Genomic DNA, 24,791 nt, shown 5'->3' with positions numbered 1-24,791 from the left:
ATGTTGTAGTGGTTATTCTGTCTCTTAATCGAATTTATAGGGATGGGAGATATCGTTTGCCACTTCTGTCTATTGTTTCTCCTTTATTACGATTAATAAATTCCAGCAAATCTATTCGCCGCACAAAACTGCCAACATCTGTCAACTTCAGTAACAATAAATATACTTTTATCGAGAAGTATCGTACCAAACGCTGTTTCTGCTTCACGGATAGAAAATCTGTGCGCCCAGTCTGTTAACGTAATGTTGCAGAAACGAGAACACGTATACATACACAATTGCACAGGCTATGTTAATGAGCTCTAGTACCCTTTTATGGTCGCGTTAGAGAAGCTTCTGACCTTCTTCGAATGAGCTAAGTACGCGTAAACGATGATAGCGATTAAACAATGGAATTTAGTTTATTCGCTTCCCTTCGCGTTACGTAAAACTGCACTTGCGAGCGAACAAAGATTCCCTCTAGAAGTTTTAACGTAATTGACTTTCTATAGCGAGTAACGGCCACCATTGTTACGTACTCCAATGTGACTTTTTAAACTGCGATACTGATACAGCTTTATTGCATGCTATTTTCAGTATTCTTTTTTTTTTATTATACATGAAAATGTCAATTGAATTTCAAGTTTCAACGCATAGATATACGTACATATTACGTTTGTACAAGTTAGACCATACGCACGTGTAAGCCTAGAAATCAGTATCAGTGAAAATAGTATCTTCTAACTCTAATCGCATTCCGACGTGCGTAGGAATGTTGAGAAGATGGAGCGCTTAGTCAATTATGTTCCTAAATTCGATATTTTAGCTCTTTTCTTCTTTAAAAGAAAAAGCGTTAAAAATTCACTAGAGCTTTCGTTTAATCGCGTCTTTTTCAAGTATCTTCGTCGCGTTAAATCCTTATCCTTAACAATAGAATGTAAATCTGTGAATGTGAATCCTGCGACTTAGCCTAACTATCGAGCATAGTAAATATGTGGTGTTTCCCGAATATCGACAGGTTTATCGAATCGACTGCGAGGCAGCATTTTCTACAGATCGGTTTCATATAATTCCGCCTACCCTCAGTTTATTTCGGGCTGTTCGAATCGAGCTAAGAACGGAACTAACATAACCTGTGACACTTTCGATAGGCAGTCAGTTGTCAGAAGAGTGGAGATTCCGAAGTCTAAAGCAGAGGTGGTGGGCCTCTCGACCCCCTGACCTACCACACCACACCACGTGAACTCGAGCTTCTTTGTGCTTCGTTTGTTTCCTTGCGAAGAACAGATGAAAGAAAAAGAACGTAAATGTAGACTAATGGTAGCGTTACGTTGGTAAGTAAAGGGCAACTGAGAAGCAAATAAAGAGATGACATTTGTGTACATGTAGAGAGAGTTGCGTAACGTTTCCAACTGTTATCGATATATTACTCGCTGCCCATTAAATTGTTCGTTACGGCATGGAATACAGCCTCCAAAGTCTTTCTCCCTGAAAAACTATATTACGACGTTAAGAAAACGCTATAATAATCGTTAGATAGGTGAGGCAGTTTGTTTGACTGAAGGCGCAATCACGAGATTAGTTCTTTTGCTAGTGATGCGAGGATTCCTGCGATGATGAACCGAAGCGGTAAAGAAAAATGTTTTAAAATGTCAATCAGTTATGCAACCTTCCTTGCCTTCCTTAAGATTTGTAGCAGAAATAAGTTTGTAGGAAAAGATGCACGCCGTTGATGGATCGTACGAGCCATATGATTGCTTCTGCGTATCTGGAAACAGAATATGCCATTCCCTCGGGGTATCGGAACAGGGATTACTACTCTCGAATTCAATACTACGTTCATCTCGTTCATGTTCGATACACGTTTACGGCAGTTTCGCGAGATCCGTTCGTTTGCGGCGGATGTCCCGAGATCGTCACCGCGTTAGCGACGTCTAAGCACAAAAATTCATAGAAAATGAATAATCTATGTACAGTAGAAACTGCGGAGCAATGATTTAAAGATGTAATTTGATGATGAATTGTTATTTGAGGACAGGGATTATGAAAAATCGAGAAACCGGCGTATTCCACAGAATGGTTTCTCTTAATTTTTTAATTATCCTGAGATAAATGTATCTATTCTTCTCGCAAATACCTAACGCGAGATACTATACATTTCGAATAATGAGGTTAGGAAACCTTGGAACGAAAAAACGAAAGAGAATTCCGAAGAAAAAGGCAAGCAGACTTTCTGCTGCTAAAGCAGAGAAAAGTTCATTAATTTTTACCAAAGTTTTCATGCCGTAGCAATTTCTTGTTTCTAAAACGGCAAACGAGAATTATGATCTATAACATCAAAGCGTGGGCATTTCTACAATTTCCATGATGTGGAAAGTCGATAAACATAATTGCGTGTAAATTATTATCGTATAGTAGCTCTCTAATCTCTCAGTTACAGATTCATGAAGTGGCCCCGATATGTAGGTATATTCAGGGTGACAAAGCTGCATTAAAGCATGGAATTTCACTTTCATTAAAGAATTTCAATTTAGTAAGTCTCATTACTTTTTAAACTCGTTAAAGCAGCCCATCGCGAAACTGATTCACAGAGTGACGAAGTGCGCCTTCGTTTAAACGCGAAATTGTGCAACGGAGTAGAAAGTTTCGACGATAATGTATGTTATCGTGAAATTGAAATGACCGAAATAACAAACGAATTTGTTAATAGTCATTACTCGTACTTAAAAATTTTGATGTATTTGTTCATAGCGGGTACGAGGAAAGCACTATGTTTGCGAGTCACATGCAACTTAATCAATTGCATTTATTAGAATTAATGGGGAGACACGGAGGTTCGTTGCGGCCTTAAAAGCTTCGTTTGGGCGAGTTTGCTACTTGGTCCGTTTATTTATTTACCGAACTTTCATTATACACTTTTACACAATTGTTTCACCATCGTCAGAGACTGGTTGAAACAGCGACAACAAATTATTTTTCATTATCGAAGGAGATAATGTAGATTTTGGAAGTGGCGTAAAACCGGAGATTAGTAAAGTTTTTTAAAGTTGCACGGAGTATCAAAGAGCCTTTCTGACCTTTATAAATACTTTTTCCGTAAAAGTACGTAGCAGCAAATCGTAAAGTTAGAATATTTTCTTAAGCAGATAAGCGAAACAATGCCGTAAATGGGGGAACTTTCAACGTAGTTTCCACAAATGGTCTGGTACTTTTGAAAGTTGATATTCAGCAGGAACAATTTTTTTTATAACACCAGTATTCTCCCTTTTTTAGGCAAATTTAATATCGTGAAAATTTACTCTGTAATCGAGATATTAACTACGGGTTTCCTATACTCGTAAAAAAAATCGCTGAAAGTTGGGACGAGAGGCTTTTACGATATTTATGTCGGATAAAAGGGAGCAAGAAGTACGAATTACCGTAAAATCACGTAATATTGCTTCAAACGTCGCATTTTTCTTGGAAATGAATTTGAAGAAATCGTCCACATTGATTTTCTTCGAATATCTTTGCGTAGGTGTTTCTTCCCTTTCTTTTGAACTTTATAACACTCGAGCCAATCTGTTTGAATTTTCTTCGATAAACGTGTCACTTTTAAGATGATACTTGCAACAACTAATAATTGTTATACAGTTTTTGTACAGGCAGTTATTGCCGTTTGCTTCCTTTCCACCAAGTTTTTACTCGAACCGTGACCCGTAAATTGATTCTTTCATCGACATTTTTTTGTATCCTTTGTCCTTCGAAAATACCTGCACTTTTCCCGAATTTTCAAACAAGTTCCCATTAGGAAGATATCTCGATTAGTCTCTTTTTTTCACCTTGTTTGCTTCTGTCATCGAGTTTTTTCTTTCATCGCAGAAGTGTACTTTGTAAATACGTTTTACGCGTTTGTTCACTGTGCGTTCTCGCGTTGCACTGTGAAACAACGATAGCTCATGATGACATTTTGTTCATGGGTAACGAGCGCCGTATAATCTGGTTACTCGCTTGCTCCGGGATATATCCGGGCATTCGGTCTTTGTGTTATTTACTTATGATCTATTATGTTTATACGATAACGCTGCAAACGACGACGAACTCTCTATTATAAAAAAGAAACAATGGGTTGCAGAAATACAAGGGCGTACGGACAACCAGTTGCAAGCGTAACACAAGTCATTCGTATCTTCTGTCTCTTGCTTCTGTCTGCGCTGTTTTTCGAAAATAGTCGTATCAGATGTCTTCTTGAAATTTGGTGGAAGAAAAGTGAAAGTTGAATGAATACGAAAGACGTAAGACAGAATGGCGTGCAGAAGCGTATTAGAACCTAACCGTAGGCAATCCGTAGCGACGATGAGCGCAGAAGGTGTCGCGTCGGAGCAACCGCGTCGCGTGCTGGCGGTTCGCGCACTGTTGGCTCCGTGGAATTCTGCGAGCCTCGTCTCCTACAGGAGTTCTCGTGACAGCCTGTCCTGGTAATGCGCAGACGCTCGTTTCTCTTGCATTTTCCCTCGAACGGAGAGATATACTTCGTTCATCAAACGACTATTTACTCGTTGATTCCTTTCGAATTTCACTTTACGATTCAGCCGTCTCAATGAATGCTTATTGTTTCCTTTCGTTCAAAGACCATTCTATATATTTTCCATGAGAAATGTAATTTATGAAAAACAACGGTTACCGGAGCAGTAGCAGTGTTAGTTGCAAAAGAACATCAGGGATTCGAAACATTCTTCGCAAACTGAAATTCTTCGCTTCCAACTTATTTTTCGCCGACGTTTTCAAACTTCTCTCGGACTTGCGGGAAGAAGTTTGTGCGAGAATACTTCAACGTCACACTTCGATCGGTATACCTCAAAGGCTTTCCCTCTTAATTTTAAGGCCCTTGCAGACATTGAAACATGTTGCGGTGCATATGTCGACATTTAGGTTTTATAATGCATGTTACAATGTATGTAGTTCGGTGTCGGCGAATCGACATCAGAAGCAACGCACGATCGATGCATTAGTATAGGTGCAGGAATTAGACTCCCATCTTAGTTGGTGAGCAAGGCCCGACTGGAATACAGGTTAAAGAGCGACATCAATACCGAATATAATTTATAATAGACTTTCATCATTTTATTTTATTTTTCAATCCTCGGGTGAACTTTATCCAATGAATATTAAAAACGCAAATAATTTCTACAATCACTAGATTCATTTCCTCATTTCATCATTCATTTTTTTAATTAACCATCGTTTTACACATTTCTTTATAGTTGTTAAATTTTTATTTTTTGTAATAAATATACCTCCTATTATTGGTAATAATATTGGAATTGGAAAATAACCAAAGATTTTGAATCACGCGTTTTAACGTTCACATCACACCAACGCTGAGAAGAATCGGTAATGTGGAGGTAAACTGAAACTGATATAGGTTTCACGAAACCCGCATATATGCATGGTAACACGTTTCAATGTATACAGGGATCTTTATAGCGAAAAGTTACATTCACGTTGAATTTGATCAACAAATCATCTGACGATTTATCGTTTTGGAAACATCGTTTGGTCCAAACGAACTTACGATTATTTCAGTCGAGCGTGAAACTATGGTTGTGTTTGTTAACGAGCCATGCGGGCAAGTTACTAGGCGCAAAGTAACGCGAACTAGGAAGTTTCGAAATATCTATTCGATAATGTTTTTAGTAGGCGAATCAGTGTGTATCCATATGCAAATGAGGGAGCATTGATTGCTTCGAGGGAAAGTAGCTTAAATAAATTACGTTGTTCGAAACTGCGAACATAATTTCCAGTTGTCTCTCTGGCAATCGAACATGCAAATATGCGACAGACTTACCGAAGCATGTAACCATATTAGGAGCCACTTATCAATGCTGCCTAACAACCATTACCAATTTCAATTGGTCGTTTATTTTATGGTCGACTTAAAATAATTTTGTCGATGACTACGCGTTACGCGAGTCACGACTTGAAATTTCGTCTCAAGTACGTAACGTTGCTCTTCAAACATCTTCGATGTACTCTTTTGTTCGAAAAGAAAAATAGTTTTAAACGTGTGAAATTTATTTTTCATCTTATAGATGAGTATCATCGAGTACGAGGTCTTGGTAAATATTCATTCCCACGTTTGGATTATCATTCTATAAATGCGAGATTTTTAGTCTCTCCCGGTTGACCAATTAAATCTTATTTCGGAAGGAGATCATGATGTACTAATTTTTGTCGCGCATTTAATTCCATCGCTTGATTACGCGAGATCTTAAAGAATATGGTGACAAAACATGGATTTTAATGAATTATAAGGAGTTTTACAATAGCAGCACGAACGTGTAAGGGCCGCCGTGAAATTTTATGCAAATCGGTTCCGATCAAGTTATTCTATTATAAGGGAGTTACTTCACCAAGAGTTGATCTTTCAAGGTCTTGTTCCATGTCATAGGCAGTTGATCGAACGAACGTGTCCGTTTTATTTCGGTGGATTGTGCGGAGCGATTGCTTTGGGTTCTTCGGAGAATGAATCGAATACAAGACAGGATGTTGGACCACCGGAGACAGTGGCTTTGTAGTCGGTGTCCGCGAACAATTTGCTGCAATTTGCTTTGCCGTTTTATGCACATCATCTATCCATTAGAAAGAAGCTCGATTCTCGCTGTTATTTAATTACCAAGAGATTAACAATGAGAACTGTCCGTACGAAACATTGCCGCGTGATTCGCACGTTCGTTTAGTTTCCTTTTCCCAACCACATAAAAGAGCGGCCTCCTCCAACTTCACGGATATTGCTCGTTAGTTTCTTAGAAGAGCAGAACGAGACGAACACAGGCAAACTAAGTTGGTGAGATCTATGGCGAAATGGATTCTATTCAGAATCAGAGCGAAGTAGCGATATCGCACGAAACCCGTTTCCTCTTTTCCTTTAACCTCTTAGGTAAGGTTGAATTTTGTTTCTTTGTACGGCAGAGTTTGATGCGAATTACACGTAAACGATACAGCACTGCAATGTGTGACGGATAATGCTGTTCTCTACGCAAGCACATTGAAATGAAGTTTTTGATAATTAAATTAAATTTTTTCTTAAAGATATGACGCATATACTTCAACTTCAATAATTTACTTTAACAATTATTAATACAATTGAGTGTGATATATTTTAAAGCACGGTACGATATATAGACCTACGTCACAATCTTCACACTCATAGCGCGATAGTGTTTTTCAAATTGCTCTTCGTTTTCTGTTTTGAAGCGACATTTTCAGCTTGAACATTCTAAAAAATTATAAGGATACGGATCGGCATGTTAAAAAGAGCATGTAATAATGGTATTATATTTATTTTAACGAAAAGCAACAATTGATACCTGACACTGGCGTATCAAAAACAAAGACTATATATTTTGCCTGTATATTGTTAACACTGTTATAAAACGTTGCGAGGACGAGAAAAGTGTGAAGCAAGACAAATGAAAAAGATTGTTCAGTTGAAATGGTGAGCGAATGAGTCAGTAGAATGAGCCACTATAGTGGCGCGTCGTGATATAAGATGACATCCGCGAAAGCCACTATAGTGGCGCATCGTACCTAGGAGGTTAAGCCCCTTTAGGCCCAGTGCAGACGTATGACTTGTCGGTGTGATCTCTCTGTGATCATATGTTTGTTTTCATTGTTTTTAATTGGAAAAGAAGTAAGGATATACGATCGTAGCGAGACAACAAAGACAAAAGCCACACATGTGCACCGGGCTCAAGATCGGTGCGAGTCCTTATATCCGATATGTTTTACACATTTTCTTAATACGTGACGTGAATTTAGCATTTTCGTTACATCGTGAGAAATACAAGAAATTTTTCTATTTTGCCTCGTTATGATGCTGGTCAGAATACTAAAATCAATTCTATTCGTAGGAAGTTTAAATATGAAATACTATCGCGGAGAAAAATATTTCTCTTGGTTATATAGTTCTACATTTCAAATTTCCAATGACGCTGACATAATTGAATTTATCTACTGATAAAAATTCTACGATGGCAAACTCTGTTGCAGGAAAGTCGGTACGCTTTATTAGACGATGTCGGCTGTCCTTGTTATGATCCCACGACAGAATCAGTCTAGTCACACAATGTTTATTCGTCTTGTTGCGAGCAGCGTTGTGAAGAAAATTCAGCTGTTGGTTTTGTCTGCCATGCTAGAGGACATGCGGCAACTCTCTGGGATACAGATCAGTTTATCCGTTGAATTTTAAAATATTTCTTATGTCTATTCCGAAGTAACAGAATCGCAATTTCTCGTCATTTAGTTCACACACTTTGTTAGATGCCGCTAACTGTCATTTCAATGCGATGCTATTTAACAAAACTGGACAGAATCGATCACTAAAAAAAAAAAAAAAAATAGTGATAAGACAAAGGGAGAGAGTAGAATGAGGGAGAAAGAATAAAAGATGATCCTTCCTTTAGAAAATGAAGCATTAATTAATGTAAAGACGGTATTAATAAATTTTCCTTCTTAAAACATATAATTAATTGGAAGCGTTGTAAGCGTCGTTCTAATTAATAAAGTTCATGTCTTCCGTCCCTCGTTGAAATTTCATACACAGGTAGAGTATTATTGTACACAGATAGAATATTTGATACGTAGATAAAGAAGCGACAAATATTTGGATTGTGAATAGATAATAGAAAATCGATAGTAACAGAAACTAGGAACGACCAGGGAGAGCTATTGCGGAAATGCTGAATCGAATTACTTACAAGTTCCAAAGTGATTTCTGAACAGTTTGTAGATGTAAACTACAGTATTGCAGACCGTGTCGCATTGACCTTTCGGACGTTCGACATATGTAGCTGTGAAGAGAAAGCACATGCGAAGCAGCATCGATCCAGTGTCAACTTTCTTCGATTTCGATTCGGTCGTGTTCCATTTTATCGCCTTTTCACCTCGATTTTTCTTTTATCTCCAATATTTTATTTTTGTGTTAAATCACTCGGAACTTCCGGAAAACGGAAGAAACGAGTAATCTTAATGAAAGCAGCTAGGTAAAATTATACTTGTTTCACTGCGGAATGTCAACAGCAGCTTACGAGATTGAATATTGTTTTTGCCTGATAAAAAAAAAAAAAAAAGAAATAAATCATGACGACGAAATGTTGTTACGAAGAGGGAATGCTCTGCTTTCAATTAAGTCCCTTTCTAGCGTAAATCTCGTTTGCCCGACGAGGAAATTCTCGTTGGACTCATTTGCGACGACGATCGCGCTGAAGCAACATTCCGGAAAGAGACCCTCCAAGGTTGCGCTTCGAAATGCAGACACAAGTGATCGAGAATCGACCAAGATGAAAGTGCTCTTTGTATGTGTTCAGCTTTTCAGAAACTCTTTGTACCACTTATCCATGAAAGGTACATAAAATCAAAGATACATACGTGCAACCTGCAACGTGCTCGAAATTTCGTCATCTTTAAGTACTACGCGTGTTTCATAATGGGTAGTGGAAAGATACGATAAAAAGTCTAGCGTGTCCAAATCTAGTGTATATCTACGTATAAATATTCCTACAACGCTGCAACGATCCTCCCCGTGCACGACTTCGTGCCGACTTCGTTATAACGAGGAGGCCACAATACATTGTACATTTATGGATTACCTGCTATTTTTTGTTTCCTGAAAACTCAGTTTTTTCGGTGCGCAATCAAGCCTAAATGGCACACATTCATCATTCTCATTCGCTGTCCAATGTACTTTGTGCTGTTTTAAAAAAGGAAATACTCGTTTGTTTCCCAATATTCTTTCGTTCCAGTAATTTCGAACGGATATTTCTTTATTAAGCGTTATTTGATTAAAGATACATTGACATTGGACGAACTTTGTAATTAATATTTCATTAAAAATGTAGTTTCAGATTCATACGATGATTTCAAGTATCTTTTCTTTACCATGCGCATCGTTCCAACAGTTACGGAAATAAAATCAACGAGAAGATGAATTCTTTTAAGGTAGCACAGCGACAGATCAAAGTCGATCCCATTTTCCAATTTCTCGAGACACGTTTGATTCTCTTTATGTTTGAAGCCTGATAGAAACGACCCACAACCGAGTTAAAACATCGTAGCGTGTGATCAGAGTCTTTGAAACCTTATATGAATAATCATTGCTCGTAACCATCGATTTAGGTGAATTTCGTTTTAATTATTTTATAACGACGTGTTCTGGTTTAGGAACAGATATTTATTTCCGTAGCGAACCTTTTATGAAATTTCTCAAAGTAGAACGGATAACCAAGGCACGAGTCAGTGAAATCTACGGTGACACCGAATAATTCACTCGATTGGCCCACCTGCTATGTAAACACGATGGTTTCACGTGAAACTCTGCTCGTTTTACTTTGGTTTCAGACTCTACGAATTAATACCTACATTTTCCATGAAAACCCCGTCTATATTTATTTCGAATAGAAGCCATCTTCCTGGCGGGATGAAATTGTTCTTGATTATTCCATGCTGCTATCTGGTTCTAAATTATATCCTTCTGTTTCGTAACAGGCTGACCTTTCAGATCTTCTCAGTATTATCGATTCACATGAACTTTTGAAACGACTAATATGATCGAGGATTAGATACATAGAAACAGGCAATTCCCAACGCGAAAAACTTGAAATTGCGTCGTGTATTCCGAGTAAAAACTACTAGTACTTGGGCAGATTTATCGGTTGCATTCGTACGTAGTTGATTCAATCGTATGAAAAAATGTAATACGACAAGAGAATGCTGAAACGCATACAATGTACAATAGAAAAGCATCCGAACTGGCCGATCAATTTTTGAACGTTTCATCTATTTCGAAAGCAATCTCTCGCGTGGTCACGTACCTGCGAATATTATACTTGTTGATCGCGTTCTTTGTTTCGATTTAATCGGGGGACGGAGGTGTAAATTTATTGCTTATCAAACATAGCGTGAATTGGAGCCTGTTAGATGTAGATAGCGGCAGATAGTGGTGCACATGGTTTGCTTGTGCCTAACACCGAAACAGTATTGTAGTGACATAAGGATTCCTTTGAAGCAACATAAGGATTTCTAATAACGAAGACCATCCTCGGAAAATGTATTTATTCACTCTTCTCTGACTGATAACTCTTCGTACCAAGGGCGAAGAAATATCGGTTTTTCTCTGTTTCGTTCAATTCTTCGGACAATACAGAATCAGAAATTGAACGATCGCTTTAATTTATTCCATTTGCGAGTCGTTACCCGAACCATCTGGCAGCTGAAACGTGTAACACAACAAATATCGCAAGAAGACTAAAAAGGAAACACCCAATAGACCTCATAAAAGATATAACTTAGAAAAAACGAAGCTGGCACCCCGCTGGGGGTAGCCGCCCACATGCTATATTTATTTTTTTATTATATTTTTTTTTTCTTCACCAACAACATATAACACTTTACCAAATGTCCACAAGGACAAATTGTAAAATAACCAAAATAAAATAAAAAAAAAAAAAAAAAAAATTTGCGAGTCGATCTGCACCGAACTCGAACTAGCGTTATATCGATGGAAATTTTAAGTTTAATCATACTTTGCCGGAATCACGAGAGAAGAAATGTAATTATGCGAAGGAAAACAAAAGCAGAAATTTAATGCCCCAACAGAGTGATCTATGATCCATATTCACCCATTTGTCGATCTGATTACAAATACGTGCCTTTTCACAACTTTGTTTTCATATTAAGTTCTGCAAGATTTCAAACTGCTATCCATCGCCCACACAAGTCACATTAGAAAGTTTTTAATGGATTCGATCGATCTTCGCATTTCGTCAGCGAACTCCATGAGCAAGTAAAAAGAAGTTTGACGGCAGAAGAAAATTGAGACAAGTTGGACCGTAAGTGAGTTTGGTGGATTTAATTAGATCTTATTTTATCTTAAGGAATGACTCGAACAATCTATTATAGTTCCGAGAGTCACGCATTTAACCAACTTGCCGGCGATTGAACGAAAAATTGAGAGAGTGGAAAACATCGGCTTCTTCTACTAAGTTACGAACAATTATGGCTGACAAATTTAATTACGGTTCCTCTGAAACGTTAAATGTGACATCGATAAATCGGAAAATTTACGTTCTTTAAGGGGAGGATAGATTTCAAAGTCTCGAGGAAAGTTTGCGGAGTCGCTAAGTTTTCCGAGACAAACGACCCGATGACCTACCAAACGTTAAGACCCGCGCGACTGAAAAAGAAAAAAAGGAAAATAGGTGAAGAACAGAACGAAGGGCACGACTGGGTGGCAGTCTTACCGTATGGTTAGCCCGATGTTATAAAAGAAAAGGAAAGAGAATGAAAGCTACCTGGAGTTACAAGAAAGAACGGACACTCGAGCTTTGGCTGACGTCGCTTTACGTGCCGACATAATGGCCCTTGTCTTCACCACAGTTCCGAGTTCTATTCAAGCTTAAAGCGTCTCACTCACCTCTGTGCAACAGCGACGCGATTCTTAAATCTACTTAACAAACCTAGTTTCTTTTCCACCCTTATCTTTTCCATCCCCTTTCTATTTGCTTCTCGCGTTTCTTCTCGATTTCCATTGTGTTCGAGCTTTCCAATCCTCGATTCGTCCTCGACGCGCGTCACTAAGAATAAACGTAACACAGGATTCTCTGCTTTCCGTGACTCTGGAATCCGATCGAATCTTTTCATACAGATACACGCACGTGGAATATAGCCTAAGGAAGATTAATGATTGAGAATAGACGGTACGCGTTCAAGTATTCGCGCCTAAATCGCCTTTGTTCTCCTAACTACCCTGTTTGTGCTCGTTAAACCGATTTGTTAGTCCGCCCGTAAACAATAGGGAACCGCGTTATGGTTACGACAATATGATGCAAATACGAAACTACAACGTCATTGTTGGTCGATTATCAAATCTGACTGCGTGTTAAATGTACGATGTTAGATGAAATTAAATTTACATGCTATACATATAAATTAGATCGGGTTACGACTCTTAAAACGTTAATCTGACATCCTGAATGGATCGAACGTATGTTTCTTCGTTGTAGGAAGCGGCCAAGATTGATAATCCATATTCCACGTAATATCCAATCAAAGCCTCATACCCTCGAGCGGTTTCCGTTAAAGCTTCATTAAGGGAGCCTTTCGACTTTCGTTCAATTTTAATCCGCTTACGAGCACACGTAAGGAGAATCGTACGTACGCGATCACTGAAACGTGACGACAATTGGATTCCAAGACTTTACTTGTTCGTTCCTCATTTTCCATACATCTCATTGGCTTGCGATACAAATTGAATCTGTTCAGCGTTCGCTCCCAGTTTCCTCTGTAATGAGATTCTTGGATCGGTAACGAATCGCAAGACTGTTTTCAATAAGAGACTATAGACGATATTCTTCTCGGAGGACGTCGTCGGCAGCGCGAAGAATGCAAACAGCCACGCACGAATGCGTCTCGCTGACAAAGAGGAAGATACGGAATCGGTGGTTGTACACGTTCGGGAAACTCGATAAATAGAAGAACTTATATCGATGCTGTTCTCGACAGTATTACAGTTCCCTCCATAGATTATTTACGAGAGGGGTGAGTCGGGATCCCCGCACCTTGCTATCGGAATGATCTCAAACGAGAAGTTCCTTTCCATTATTCAAGAACGGTGACCCGATCCTTCGCAACGCAACGACCGAATTTTTCTTGGGATAATTCCACGCATTTCGAATAACCTTTGTCATACGAATACGACAGAAATGTCGATACTTATTTATCAGTAGCTCACATGTAGACATTTGATCGGGAGAAGGTCAAAGAAACTTCCGTTTAGCTATAACAATACAGATATTTTTATAATAATATTATTTCCCAATGCAATTTTATTTATGTTAAAGCCGTCTTTTTTAACGAGGATAAAACCAAATTGGCATAATACGCGATTTCGTTCTCGCGATTTAAGATCCGTCCCGAATTCATTATTGCTCAGAATACGTATGAGTTCGATCGGATCAGTCTATAGCTTATGTTTCTTCGATATCGGACAAATTATCGAAATAAAGTCTAGTGCTTCCATCTCTTGCTGTTGGTAACAATCACCTGCTCCGTTACCAGTAGTAAAAGCCATTACGGTCGGACACAAGTAGATTCACCTCGTTCCCGGTCGGACACTTATCGAGTATATTCCTAATCAATACAACGTTATATCGTTACTCCGAAATACGTAACCAAACACGATTAAAATGGAATTAAAGCGTTAGCAAATTTTTATGGGAAGAATATTTTTGTATTCGGCTGCTATCAGCTTTTTCAATTGCAAAGAAATTTAAATCATTGAGATACTCGAACGAATATGAACATTGATTTTTCAGGACATCGAAAAATCAAAGAGCAAGCGTTGTCAAAGTAGGTTCGTTTCATAGGACGAAATGCATCTATATTTGGCAGATACACCCCTGGAGCGTCAAAGCGTCCTATAGTTCGTTCGTTTAGGCCATCAAAGCTTGTGCGCCTTTATTTCGACTCTTTTGTGTTATTCCTCTCTGACTATTGTCGCTCGTAATGCACAATCCAACGACAGTTCATCGGTGTCAGCTATACATACCCGTTTTCAGTCGACCGACTTAGCTACCGGAGTTCGCGCAAGCGTCTTCCGGCTGAGCCCGTGGGAACAAGTAGGGGTCGCCGGGGAAAAGGGGAATCTCGGCAAATCAATACGTATATATCCTCCAGTAACCGGTCAGTTGGGGCTCATCCTTCGTGATAAACGTATCGAAATCTAAACGACCATCAAATTTCATTCGTATACTTTATTCGCCATTTTCTTTTAATTGCCACGTTGACCGACTAATCGATCCCGCTCGTTCTACTATTAAAAAGAAAAGAGTCACGCGATTCGAGTAATCTGGTGCATGCAAACCAGCGATATCAGCCCAAGGTGCAAAGTGCTAGCTCTGAAAGGTAACTGACCCTGTGCAACAACGCGAACGTTCAGGCAGAATCAACCAATTGCTCCGAGAGACCGGTGACCTCGGTAGGAAGATCGATCGCAAGCTTTCCTTTCAAGAAATTCTCTCCCTATTCGGTACGGCTTGGTTATCTACCAACGATACATAAAAGAGTAAGTCCTCCGAAGCTTAGAAAACAGAGAACAGCCCATCCCAGTGTTCTTTCATCCTGAAGAACTTGTGACTTTAATCCTCTCGCACGTCAAGTGAGCGCGGATAGTAACGCGAGGCCATTGGGTTGCGTTAGCGAGGGACCGATTGATTCGTTTCAACTTGACTCGAAAGAAGTCGAGTCGAATCCCGGTACCACGATCGAGCTGCCGCGCTCTCGCAAGGCCGTCAGGCTATTGGAACGTCTGGTGGGAGCGCGTGATTGCTCGTTCCGCACGGATTTCCCGAAACACCCCCAAAACGGCAACCCGTCGTCGTTGTGGTGTTGCCGGGGCCCCGCCGTTAGCCGCGAGAGATCGCGAGAAGGGAACTTGGCAGAATCGGCGGGGCGATCGCCCAGAGGATCGGCCTCCTCGTGCGCGACCGGCTCCACCACCACCACCTACGCCGCTTACTGGCGGCCTAGTGAAATGGAGGAGAAGTCCTCGGCTCGGTTCTCCGAGTACTTGTTCGCCAAGATGGATGGCCAGGACGTGTCGGCCTCTCAGGGTCCCCGTAAGGTGACCGCCGACACCAGAAAGTTCATGCGGGAAAATCTTCTTCTCATAGTTACCCTCTCCGGTGTTCTCTTCGGCGTGATACTCGGTAAGTACGGAGAAATATCAAAATCGATCGAACATTCGGTTTACTCATCTACGACGTCGAACATCCTTACGATAATATTAATTTTATACGTTGACCTGATTCATCGTGTACGTCGGGGCGACTTCTTTTCTCTCTCGAGTCAATGAATCATCGATATGTCAACTAAATGTCAATCGGTTACGTATCGAGCTCGAAACTTGAGAAAACATGGTTTCCTTATAGTATCTACTCAATGAGGTTGCAAAATTTCCACCAATATTTTATTTATAGTAAATACGATGAAAGTTGTAAGGACGAGTTCCGAGCTACATCATGCACTCTAGACAATGATAGGGCCATGCCAAAAGCTCCTTACGCTTTCGTCCATTACGGGAAAGCGTGCCAAGGTCGAGTTCATCCGATACGAGCCGATCTTACTTTTTCTGCCGATCGATAGCAGTCGTAGATGGAAGCCCATCTCTGTTCTTTCATTTCTTCCATCCTTTTCTGTCTCCCTTTTCTCCATTAGAATTTTACGCAAACGAAATGCGAGTTTTCTGTTGCGTCACGTGCGCGAACGCCATACACGTGTTAATAAATGATTATGCGCGCTACTTAACGATCGGGTCTTCGTAATCGTTGAAACTATATCTGTCAACGGTGTTCCCCCGCGGGTCGAATTGCTTGCTGTAAATTAGAATTGACAAGGAGAAGGGATATAGACTGGATAGGTCTCGCGCGCCATTAACCGATACGATCCACGTTAAAATTAACTTTTGTTACATAAAACGCTAACGTGTTATCCTGTTAAAAGGTGGCAATCACCGACGAAAGGTTTCCGTCAAAAGTCTCATCTATTTAACCAACTTATCACCTAGAAACAGAAAGGACAACCTTGAACACGAACGTACCAACCTTTCTTTGAAATTACGTTGAAAGCGATTCTCTTGAAAATGACTCGATGACCGTCGACATGTTTTTATTTAGGCTTTGTCATTATTTTCGACGATTTAATTGCCACAGTGTACATTTATAGCGATGTTAACGAATTCGAATTTGGAAATACGCTTTTCTAATCATTCGCAATTATATTAAATGGCACGCCCAATTTCTCGCGTATCCTTTTACATTCGCATTACTACTCGTCGATAAAGCAATTCTTTCTACAACTCGTTCGCGTTTATAGACAATCGACAGTCAGTTACTGGTATTAAAACATAGAGATATAAAAATATATATCACCGTGTAAGTGGATGCATTATAGGAATAAAAAGAGATCTCTGCATAGAGATGTCTTCTATCCTTGTCTAATCAGGCATGAACACTGACGCTGCTCGTTGATCGGTGTTACACTTACATATTTAATATACGAATGTACATGCATTATTAGACAAGGACACAAGTAGCCTCCTTTGCAGCGTTCTCTTGCTATTCTCATGTCACCTTCTCAGCTCGCTCACACACTTTATTTTTATATCTTTACGCATTAAAATATTATTATTTTTTAAAAATTATTATCACAAAGGTCGTATCTGGTAAATTTACAGCAGTGTTATCGTCCGTACATAGTCTTATGTATTATACAGATATAACTTTTTACTGGTAAATTTTCAGAAAGTGAACTTGTTTTCATTCTGCTGCGCCACTTCATCACATTCACCTTGAATAGACTTAAGCCTTCTAGAAGCAGCTGTCATAGCAGTAATCTCGTTATTTTTTCAGGGTTCGGTTTACGACCCCTGAGCCTCGGCGATGACGCAGTTATGCTAATCAGTTATCCTGGAGAGCTCTTCATGAGGTTGTTAAAGTTAATGATCTTACCACTAGTGATTGCCAGTCTCATATCAGGTAACTACATGTAACTCGATGCGTTATAAGAAGAGTGAAGCTAATAAAAACTATATTAAAAACTGATTATGCCGAAGCAACGCTAATCATGTAACGTCTACAACTTACAGGCTCAGCAAGTTTGAACGCAAGAATGAACGGAATGATCGCCGTCAGAACTTTGGTGTACTTTATACTCACGTCGTTACTGAACGCTGTCCTTGGTGTCGTCCTGGTTCTGCTCATTCATCCGGGTAATCCTGGAATTAGAAAATCGATGGCGACCTCGCACAGCGGGAGAGCCGTTAACATCTTGGACAGCCTTCTCGATTTGGGAAGGTAGATAGTATTCCTATCTTCTTCGTTTATGAAATCGTGTTAGTCGTTAGATATCGATCATACTCGTTATTTTTGTACTTCTGCGTCGACACGTACGCCAACACTGTCCCGGAATTTTCCTACGATAAAAGTAGAGTCCTTTACCTCGTCGCCGGAGCAACGCTTGACTCGTTCCACTGTACTCTCCGATGACAGGGGTATCGCGGTAACTTTCATCGCATGCCTTGCGTGCTATTGGATTATTCTCATTGATTCCATAGCTTGTCCTGTATAATAAAGCCAAACGACGATAGCGTTGTCCGGATCAAACACGGTTATCGACAATCGACTCGTCGATTCGCCGAGTAAAAACCCTTTCTCCATTTTGGCTATTTACACATTGTGATAAATTATCGGAACTACATAAGCGTTCCAGCGGGAATTAAGGTCGTGTAGTTTCACGACCGGTGAACTTTTCCAACAATTGGGAATGATATCAACCATGACGGGATTGGAAGTATCGATCTCACGTACTTTATTTATACGTGCTAAAGAAATCCGTTCAAAGCATAGTTCAAAGCATTTGCGGTGCATGCTATCGGCTAACGAAATTATAGCGTATATCGTCGATAAACGCAGCTATCGATTAACTAGTTATGAAAATTGCGCCGCATTTCACGTGTTACAGGAATATGTTTCCGGATAATATTTTCCAAGCAGCATTTCAACAGGTACGTATTTTCATCATTAATAATTGCGTCTATACGTATATTCTATTGTTTACACGAAATCTTTTTGGCAGGCTCACACCGTATATGTTCCAAAAACGGTGCCCTTTCAAAATCTAACCGACTCGATATCCTCAGACGTTCTCGGGGACGATGATTTGATGAGAGTAACACAATACAGAAGCGGCACGAACACATTGGGCATAGTATTCTTCTGCCTGGTGTTCGGCACGTTCTTAGGTACTCTCGGCGAGAAAGGCCAAATCGTAATCGACTTTTTCAAAGCTGTGTTCGAGGTTATCATGCGAATGGTGTCGACTGTAATGTGGTACGTATGAAGACGCGTATTCGATGGAAGGACGAGAAGCTTAAACATGAAAATCGTTTCCTCGTAGGATGACACCGGTAGGCATCACCTCGGTAATAGCCGGCAAAATTCTCGGTGTCGCCGATCTGGCATTGGTGATGTCGCAGCTCGCCTGGTTCATCGTTACGATCGTGATTGGTGTGTTTTTCTATCAGTTGGTGATCATGCAGCTGATCTATTTGGCCTTCGTGAGAAAGAACCCCTTTAAATTCTACACCGGCCTCGCCCAGGGTACTCTCACCGCATTCGCCATGTCATCAACGTGAGTCGTCGATCTTCGAACTCAGCCCGACCTTCAGAGTACCCATATCGCCTACCTCACATGGCCTCGGTCGTCATCGTCATTTAGTTTTTGATTCTTTTACTCGGTTGATCGCGATTCATTACTACCGGGTCTCTTGTCAACCGAATTCGTCGTGCCTTTTATTTTTATTTTACATACGTTCGTCGATCGTTCGAGGAAACTGCAAGGCGATCAAGACTCGAAATAACAGGTCGACGCATGCGTTTGAATCGATTGATAGAGACAATATGTTTCAGCCAGCCGAGAGGAGGCATTGCGAGGCCTTAGTCCTGTACACCTTCCCAGATTGATACTTTCCCAACAGCGTTTCACAACGTTAGAACATAGTTACGATTCGCTTCGAAGACGTTGTCGAACGCTATCGAATCCTACTTTCCGTCATTCATTCGATTCCTCTTTGAACCTTTTATGTTTCTTTAATGTTTCCGCGCTGTTCGCGGGGAAACTCCTCATGACCAATAAGAAAGAGAGAGAGAGAGAGAGAAAGGGAGAGAGGTATGCAGTTCTGGGTGGCACTTAGGATGCAGATACTCCCGGTTAGTAGTAATTATCGACGAACTTTCGGTGAAGCTTTAATAATTAAATGCATCTTTTACCGAAATGATAAGCATATCACCGAAATAATCGAATGTATTACCGAAATTTCGATGACATTGATGATATGAAATATGCAACAGAGAGCAGACTAACGAAGAAGGATGAATGTCATAAACAAAAACTGTGTAAGTGCACGGAAATATTCTGGTTATGTCCGTGCGTATTTAGCCGGAAATCAGCTGACTCCGTGTCACCTGGACTGATTCTTGGCGTGGAAGACTTAAAGGGCTTCCATTATCCGAATCTTCTATCCCTCGTAAGAGGAAGGATAGAGGAAGACGAGACCGCCAAAACAGGCTTCGTGCCATATATGATATTTATTTAAGTATTTTCCAAGAAAATTTTCCAAGAGGAAAGCTGAAAAAAATATTGGTTGCTCGTGTCGAGCCCGCTCTTCCAGGTTTGCCGGCGCCGTCCATCACTGGCCAGAACACCCGAACTACGATCATTTTCTATTTCTTTAACTGTTCATTATCGCGGATCACGCGAAGCAACGATCATTTTTTCAGTTTGTCCATCAGCATTCGTCAAGTAACCAAAATTCACGTGATCCGACCCCTCTTCTCCTTTCATTTACCCACTTTCCTTCTTCAGACGTTTGTTCCCCGTTCGTTCCTTTCGATGCATCGTGGGACAGAGAAGCATTCGTACATCGTGTGTAACGGTTGCAATGATTCTTAACGTGCTTCGAACCTTTTCCGTCCCATCATTGCGGCGCTCAAGATCGTAAACGCCCTGCAACGGCAATATCTAATTCAACTTGTTTTCTATGTGGATTAACTTTTTCCAGAAGAGAGCGTACACAACTGTGCGTACACTGTGCGACTGAGAGAAACAGCTCTTAGTGTATCTGAACAGAGACTGTATGAATATCATGATGATGTATTAGAACACGCGCTGCACGCGGCCTTTTGCAGGTGGTTCAGAGACCGAGGGTGGCCTTGGTAAGTAATCGATGGCCGCAACATGAAGGTACATGCGATTGTCTGTTGCAGGAGTTAGCCTGATTTCGAGACACGATGGAAGAATCATCACTGTTCCGTTCGACGTCGACATTAACCCTGGTTGATTTTCAGTTCGTCTTACGGTCATTCTGGTTATTAGTCTCTCGAAACCTTTCTGTCCATGCCACTTGTACCACCGAACGCTCTATCAATCGACCTTGACGCGTACCTTTTCAACGAATTTCTTATTCGCTTCGTACAATTCGTGCTTTATCCATCTCATTGCATTATTCGCCGCTCGAAAGCGTACTATGTCGAGGAAGTTGCGTTAGAACTTACGAATTACGATCACACTACGCCAGAATGACCCTTCGTCCATGGACATCAGCTACGCAGCACGGAGAAATGATCTTTCTTTATCACTCGACATCTGCTTTGCCCGATCTTTTCTAACGCAGTTTTGTACAGGGCTGCTGCACTTCCGGTCACTTTTCGCCTGATGACGGATAAGCTTCGGGTCGATCCTAGAGTCACCAGATTCGTTCTGCCGATCGGCTGCAACATTAACATGGACGGGACAGCGCTGTTCGTCGCCGTAGCCAGTATCTTCATCGCGCAGATGCATGGCATGGTTTTGGGCTTCGGCGAAATTATAACGGTTATGTAAGCTTTCCTTTAGTTAGTCCGTTGCATGAACTCGTTACTTACAACGATCCTCATTTTCATCGATATGGCGTCGTTCTTCTTCAAGTTTAACCTCTACCGCTGCGTCCGTGTCATCGGCGTCAGTTCCAAGCGCCGCCTTGGTTCTCCTTCTGGTTGTCCTAAGCGCCATCGATGCTCCTGTTTACAATGTCTCTCTTTTATTCACCATCGATTGGTTCGTGTAAGTAACATAGCATTTTTCTTTCGATAGCAATCAATAAGTACTAAGTTCACTAACAATTTTTATATCCAGAGATCGCATTCGAACCACGAATAACATGCTGGGAGATTGTTACGCCGCTGCTGTGGTCGAGCAATTGTCGAAGAAGGAGCTGATGGCGTTGGATGCAGCAGCTTATCAAGTATGATCATTGCGATAATGTGCGAACGCTATTTGGGGGTGAAACGAAACAAAATTAACTCGGGATATTTCTTTCAGTCGGAGACCGTTCTGCCAACGACTATCGCAAACGGATGCATTTCCGCCAACAGGGTATCCGATCCTGACACCATCGTCGTCGAAATGCAAGACGACACGAGGATAGCCGGCGTCGCCAAGTAAACAAGCTTGTTGGTAGGGCTAGGCTATCACTTTGTAAGATTGCAACGATCGCGTGCATTTTCGTTACATCCTTTATTCTGCTTTGCTACCGCAAAATCTCATGCAAATCGTTGATATTTACAAATGATTCACGGCAGGCTTTCCTCATGGTACGTACGTCTTTTCATTTTCATACTTTCTTCGATTGCTATCAAATTTTCATCGGCTCAATGTCAATAGAAGATACAAGCGAAAATCAATGAATCTCGGTAGTCGTATCGATCATCGTCCGAATAACAGTAAGGAGCAAGCATAATCATGTCCGCCCACAATGTGCTTTCATGAATCGTACGCGACCCGACTCTTTTTATAACTCATTCGTAATTATTAAGCGTAACCTTCGCTATGAAAATCGAGCCGCTTTGACCTAGAAGCCGTAGATCATTGTACTCACATAGCATCTTATAAATAACAGATCAATCGCAAATGTGGCGTGCCGTGGAGTGATTCATACGAAAAACAGAGTGAACTTTTGCACTGACGTTATTAGAATTATTGCGAAAACAACCTTGAGAGTACACAACGTGGCATAATAAATGCAGCGTGGTATTGGGGAAAAGCAAATGTGAAACAGCGGAGAAAATTGCGTGAGTCGAGAATAATTCAGGCTATGCTTTCCCCTTGAGATTTCTACTAAACGCTTTGGGAATAACGACCAATCTCGATGGATTTGGACTTGGATTTAAACTTCTCGGAATAAACGAATCAAATTATGAAATATCTATCTATCATCGAACGTCGATCATGATTCATCGTCGACAGCTTTGACTGCATTCTTCCATGCGATCGTCATCCTCGATACACGCTAACGTTCCATCGTGCTTGTTAAAGTGCCGCTTCGAATTTGTATCAACACAGGGACATTCTTCAATTTTGTCGTTTCGTTTCAGCATCAGCGTATTGCAGATACCAAGGAGCGTGACGGAAGAGACAGTTTGACCTGCGCTAACGTTCCAAAAGTTAGTTTAGCTAGCTGCGTACATATAAAATACCATCGAGTGTGATGCGTTCAACTGGGATCAAAAAACAGTACACTGGCTACACGAATGTTATCCTTTTATCGCATCTGTTTTCTACTCTTACAGAATGTGTTCGAAGGAATTACGTGATTACAACCATAACAGATATCAAACATAAAGTCAATACGAAAGAGTGCGCTACGTGATTCGCCAGTCGTTTAGTGCTATGACCGTATAGCAATAACGATAACGAAACCATTTCTAAGCTTTTGTAGTGGCTTCTTCGAGCAAAATCGCCAGATCACCGATTCGATTGCACTCTGGAGTATTAACGATCGCGTGAACAGCGTCGGATGTGGTGCCTTATTTTAACGGCGACGTATAAATGGTCGCCCGAAAGTAGTAAAAGCGCTTTTCATTTGCCAAGCGTAGGGCAGCGTTAACTCATTGCCTGGTAAATATATCCCGTGACCGATCGTTGTACTGCCACAAAATCTTTTGTACAGTGTGAATTGTGCGAATTGATAAAACAATTTCACGAAAGATTTAACCAATCGAGAACCTTTCTTCGTTATCAGACAATGAGTGAAACCTTGCATGGTGCCACGATGACTTTGTGACGCTTGATCGATGTTCCCTTCTACATCGGATCTTGATCGATTCTTGACAATTACGTGGAAGAATATCGAAACATTGGTAAAGGGTTTTATGCAACATTTTGTGTAGCGTTAGAATCGTTGTGATATGAATCGATTAGCGCGAGTCACGATAGTAATTACTTACAAACGTATCATACCATCGGTTAACGTTTGATAGATAGAACATCGTTAAACACTACCAATACGTAGACGAAACATTTCGAAAGAAAACGTAGGTTCCTTTAGCGTTTATCCTACCGAATTTCACATTTGGACCATCGACAAACGTAGATCGGTGTATAGAAATCTTTACCGAATATAGATCGACGATCTTAGAACCGAAGACATTTTTGTCCGAGATATTTGTCGACAAGTACCGAATCTGCGATTCTGCCTCTGTTTTCGATTAAACCTTAGGCCAATTTCTATCTCGAGTTACAGTTGCCGACTTTGTAACACATCCAAGAAGATGATTAAAAGGAAAAAAAAAACAGAAAAAAGAAAAAGAAAAGATGACATAGCGCTCGTCAACGAGCAGTTTCAAGACTGGACATGCCATTTGAATTACAATGTATTTATATCGTTATAGGAGAATTCTGCAAAGGATTCACTAATTTTAGGCACTAGAAACGTAGGTCGATACGTGTTCTCTCGTAGAGACTGTTTAATGTACAAATTAACTGGGTAAATAGTGCTTCGTAGCGAGCTCTTCGTCGCTTGAAAAACATTCACGGGTTCGTCGAGAAACTTGGAATAATTTTCGCAGCTTTGTCGCCGTTTTCGTTTAACAATTTTGCTTTTCAGGTTTCCCGATTGTCGAATTTGCGTCGAATCGTTTACCTTCAAGTTTTGCCGTAGCCCAACCGTTTGCGTAACATTGATTTTATTTTTCGTTCAAACTGCGTATAGGAAAGCGCGCTTTGTTCGTAGTCTTATAATCTGAAAGAGCGAATAGAGAAATAATTTATCAAAATACTTCAAAGACTACATGTGAATATACTTGTAAGGCTCAACGTGTTGTATTACAAGACGCAGATTTATACAAGTCTGTAGTGTTTTTCTTTTCAAACATATTCCTTGCCTGTCTCCTTCAAATACCTAC

General features: G+C 40.5%; 2 protein-coding genes and 1 long non-coding RNA gene across 8 annotated transcripts in view; 2 read left to right on the top strand and 1 right to left on the bottom strand.

Annotated features, from left to right (window-relative positions):
* The window catches only part of LOC132910175 (uncharacterized), a 33,885-nt gene extending 29,409 nt beyond the window's left edge, over window positions 1-4,476 (bottom strand). For 2 of the 4 annotated variants that reach the window (XM_060965701.1, XM_060965702.1), the window contains exon 1: window positions 188-380. In XM_060965701.1, the coding sequence (XP_060821684.1) occupies window positions 188-272 (85 nt within the window). In that variant the 5' untranslated portion in view covers window positions 273-380. Of the gene's footprint in view, window positions 1-187; window positions 381-3,398 lie in introns of those variants that run through there. The other 2 variants (XM_060965704.1, XM_060965703.1) reach the window with 2 other exon arrangements.
* LOC132910220 (uncharacterized) lies at window positions 977-3,103 on the top strand. Its single transcript, XR_009658713.1, has 2 exons — window positions 977-1,038; window positions 1,139-3,103. It is a non-coding gene; the product is annotated as an uncharacterized LOC132910220 (long non-coding RNA).
* A 10,204-nt stretch (window positions 4,477-14,680) lies between the features above and the next one.
* Window positions 14,681-24,734, top strand: LOC132910191 (excitatory amino acid transporter). Of its 3 annotated transcripts, none has more exons than XR_009658708.1 (11): window positions 14,681-15,722; window positions 17,424-17,549; window positions 17,660-17,867; window positions 18,535-18,577; window positions 18,649-18,902; window positions 18,970-19,203; window positions 21,255-21,449; window positions 21,538-21,672; window positions 21,745-21,853; window positions 21,931-22,202; window positions 22,983-24,734. XR_009658708.1 is itself a non-coding variant. In XM_060965753.1 (11 exons), the coding sequence occupies exons 1-11, from the start codon at window positions 15,548-15,550 to the stop codon at window positions 23,029-23,031; spliced, it is 1,647 nt and encodes a 548-aa protein (XP_060821736.1). In that variant the 5' UTR covers window positions 14,681-15,547; the 3' UTR covers window positions 23,032-24,734. The 3 variants fall into 3 exon arrangements, 2 of the variants coding, with proteins under 2 accessions (XP_060821736.1, XP_060821737.1); XM_060965753.1 differs by having other exon boundaries at window positions 21,931-22,049; XM_060965754.1 differs by having other exon boundaries at window positions 21,931-22,065.
* The last annotated feature ends 57 nt before the right edge of the window (window positions 24,735-24,791 follow it).

The sequence above is a fragment of the Bombus pascuorum genome, chromosome 8 (assembly GCF_905332965.1).
Source record: "Bombus pascuorum chromosome 8, iyBomPasc1.1, whole genome shotgun sequence".
In the NCBI taxonomy this organism is placed as follows: Eukaryota; Metazoa; Arthropoda; class Insecta; order Hymenoptera; family Apidae; genus Bombus; species Bombus pascuorum.
Note: the sequence above shows the minus strand (reverse complement) of the source record. Positions and strands in the feature narration are given on the sequence as shown.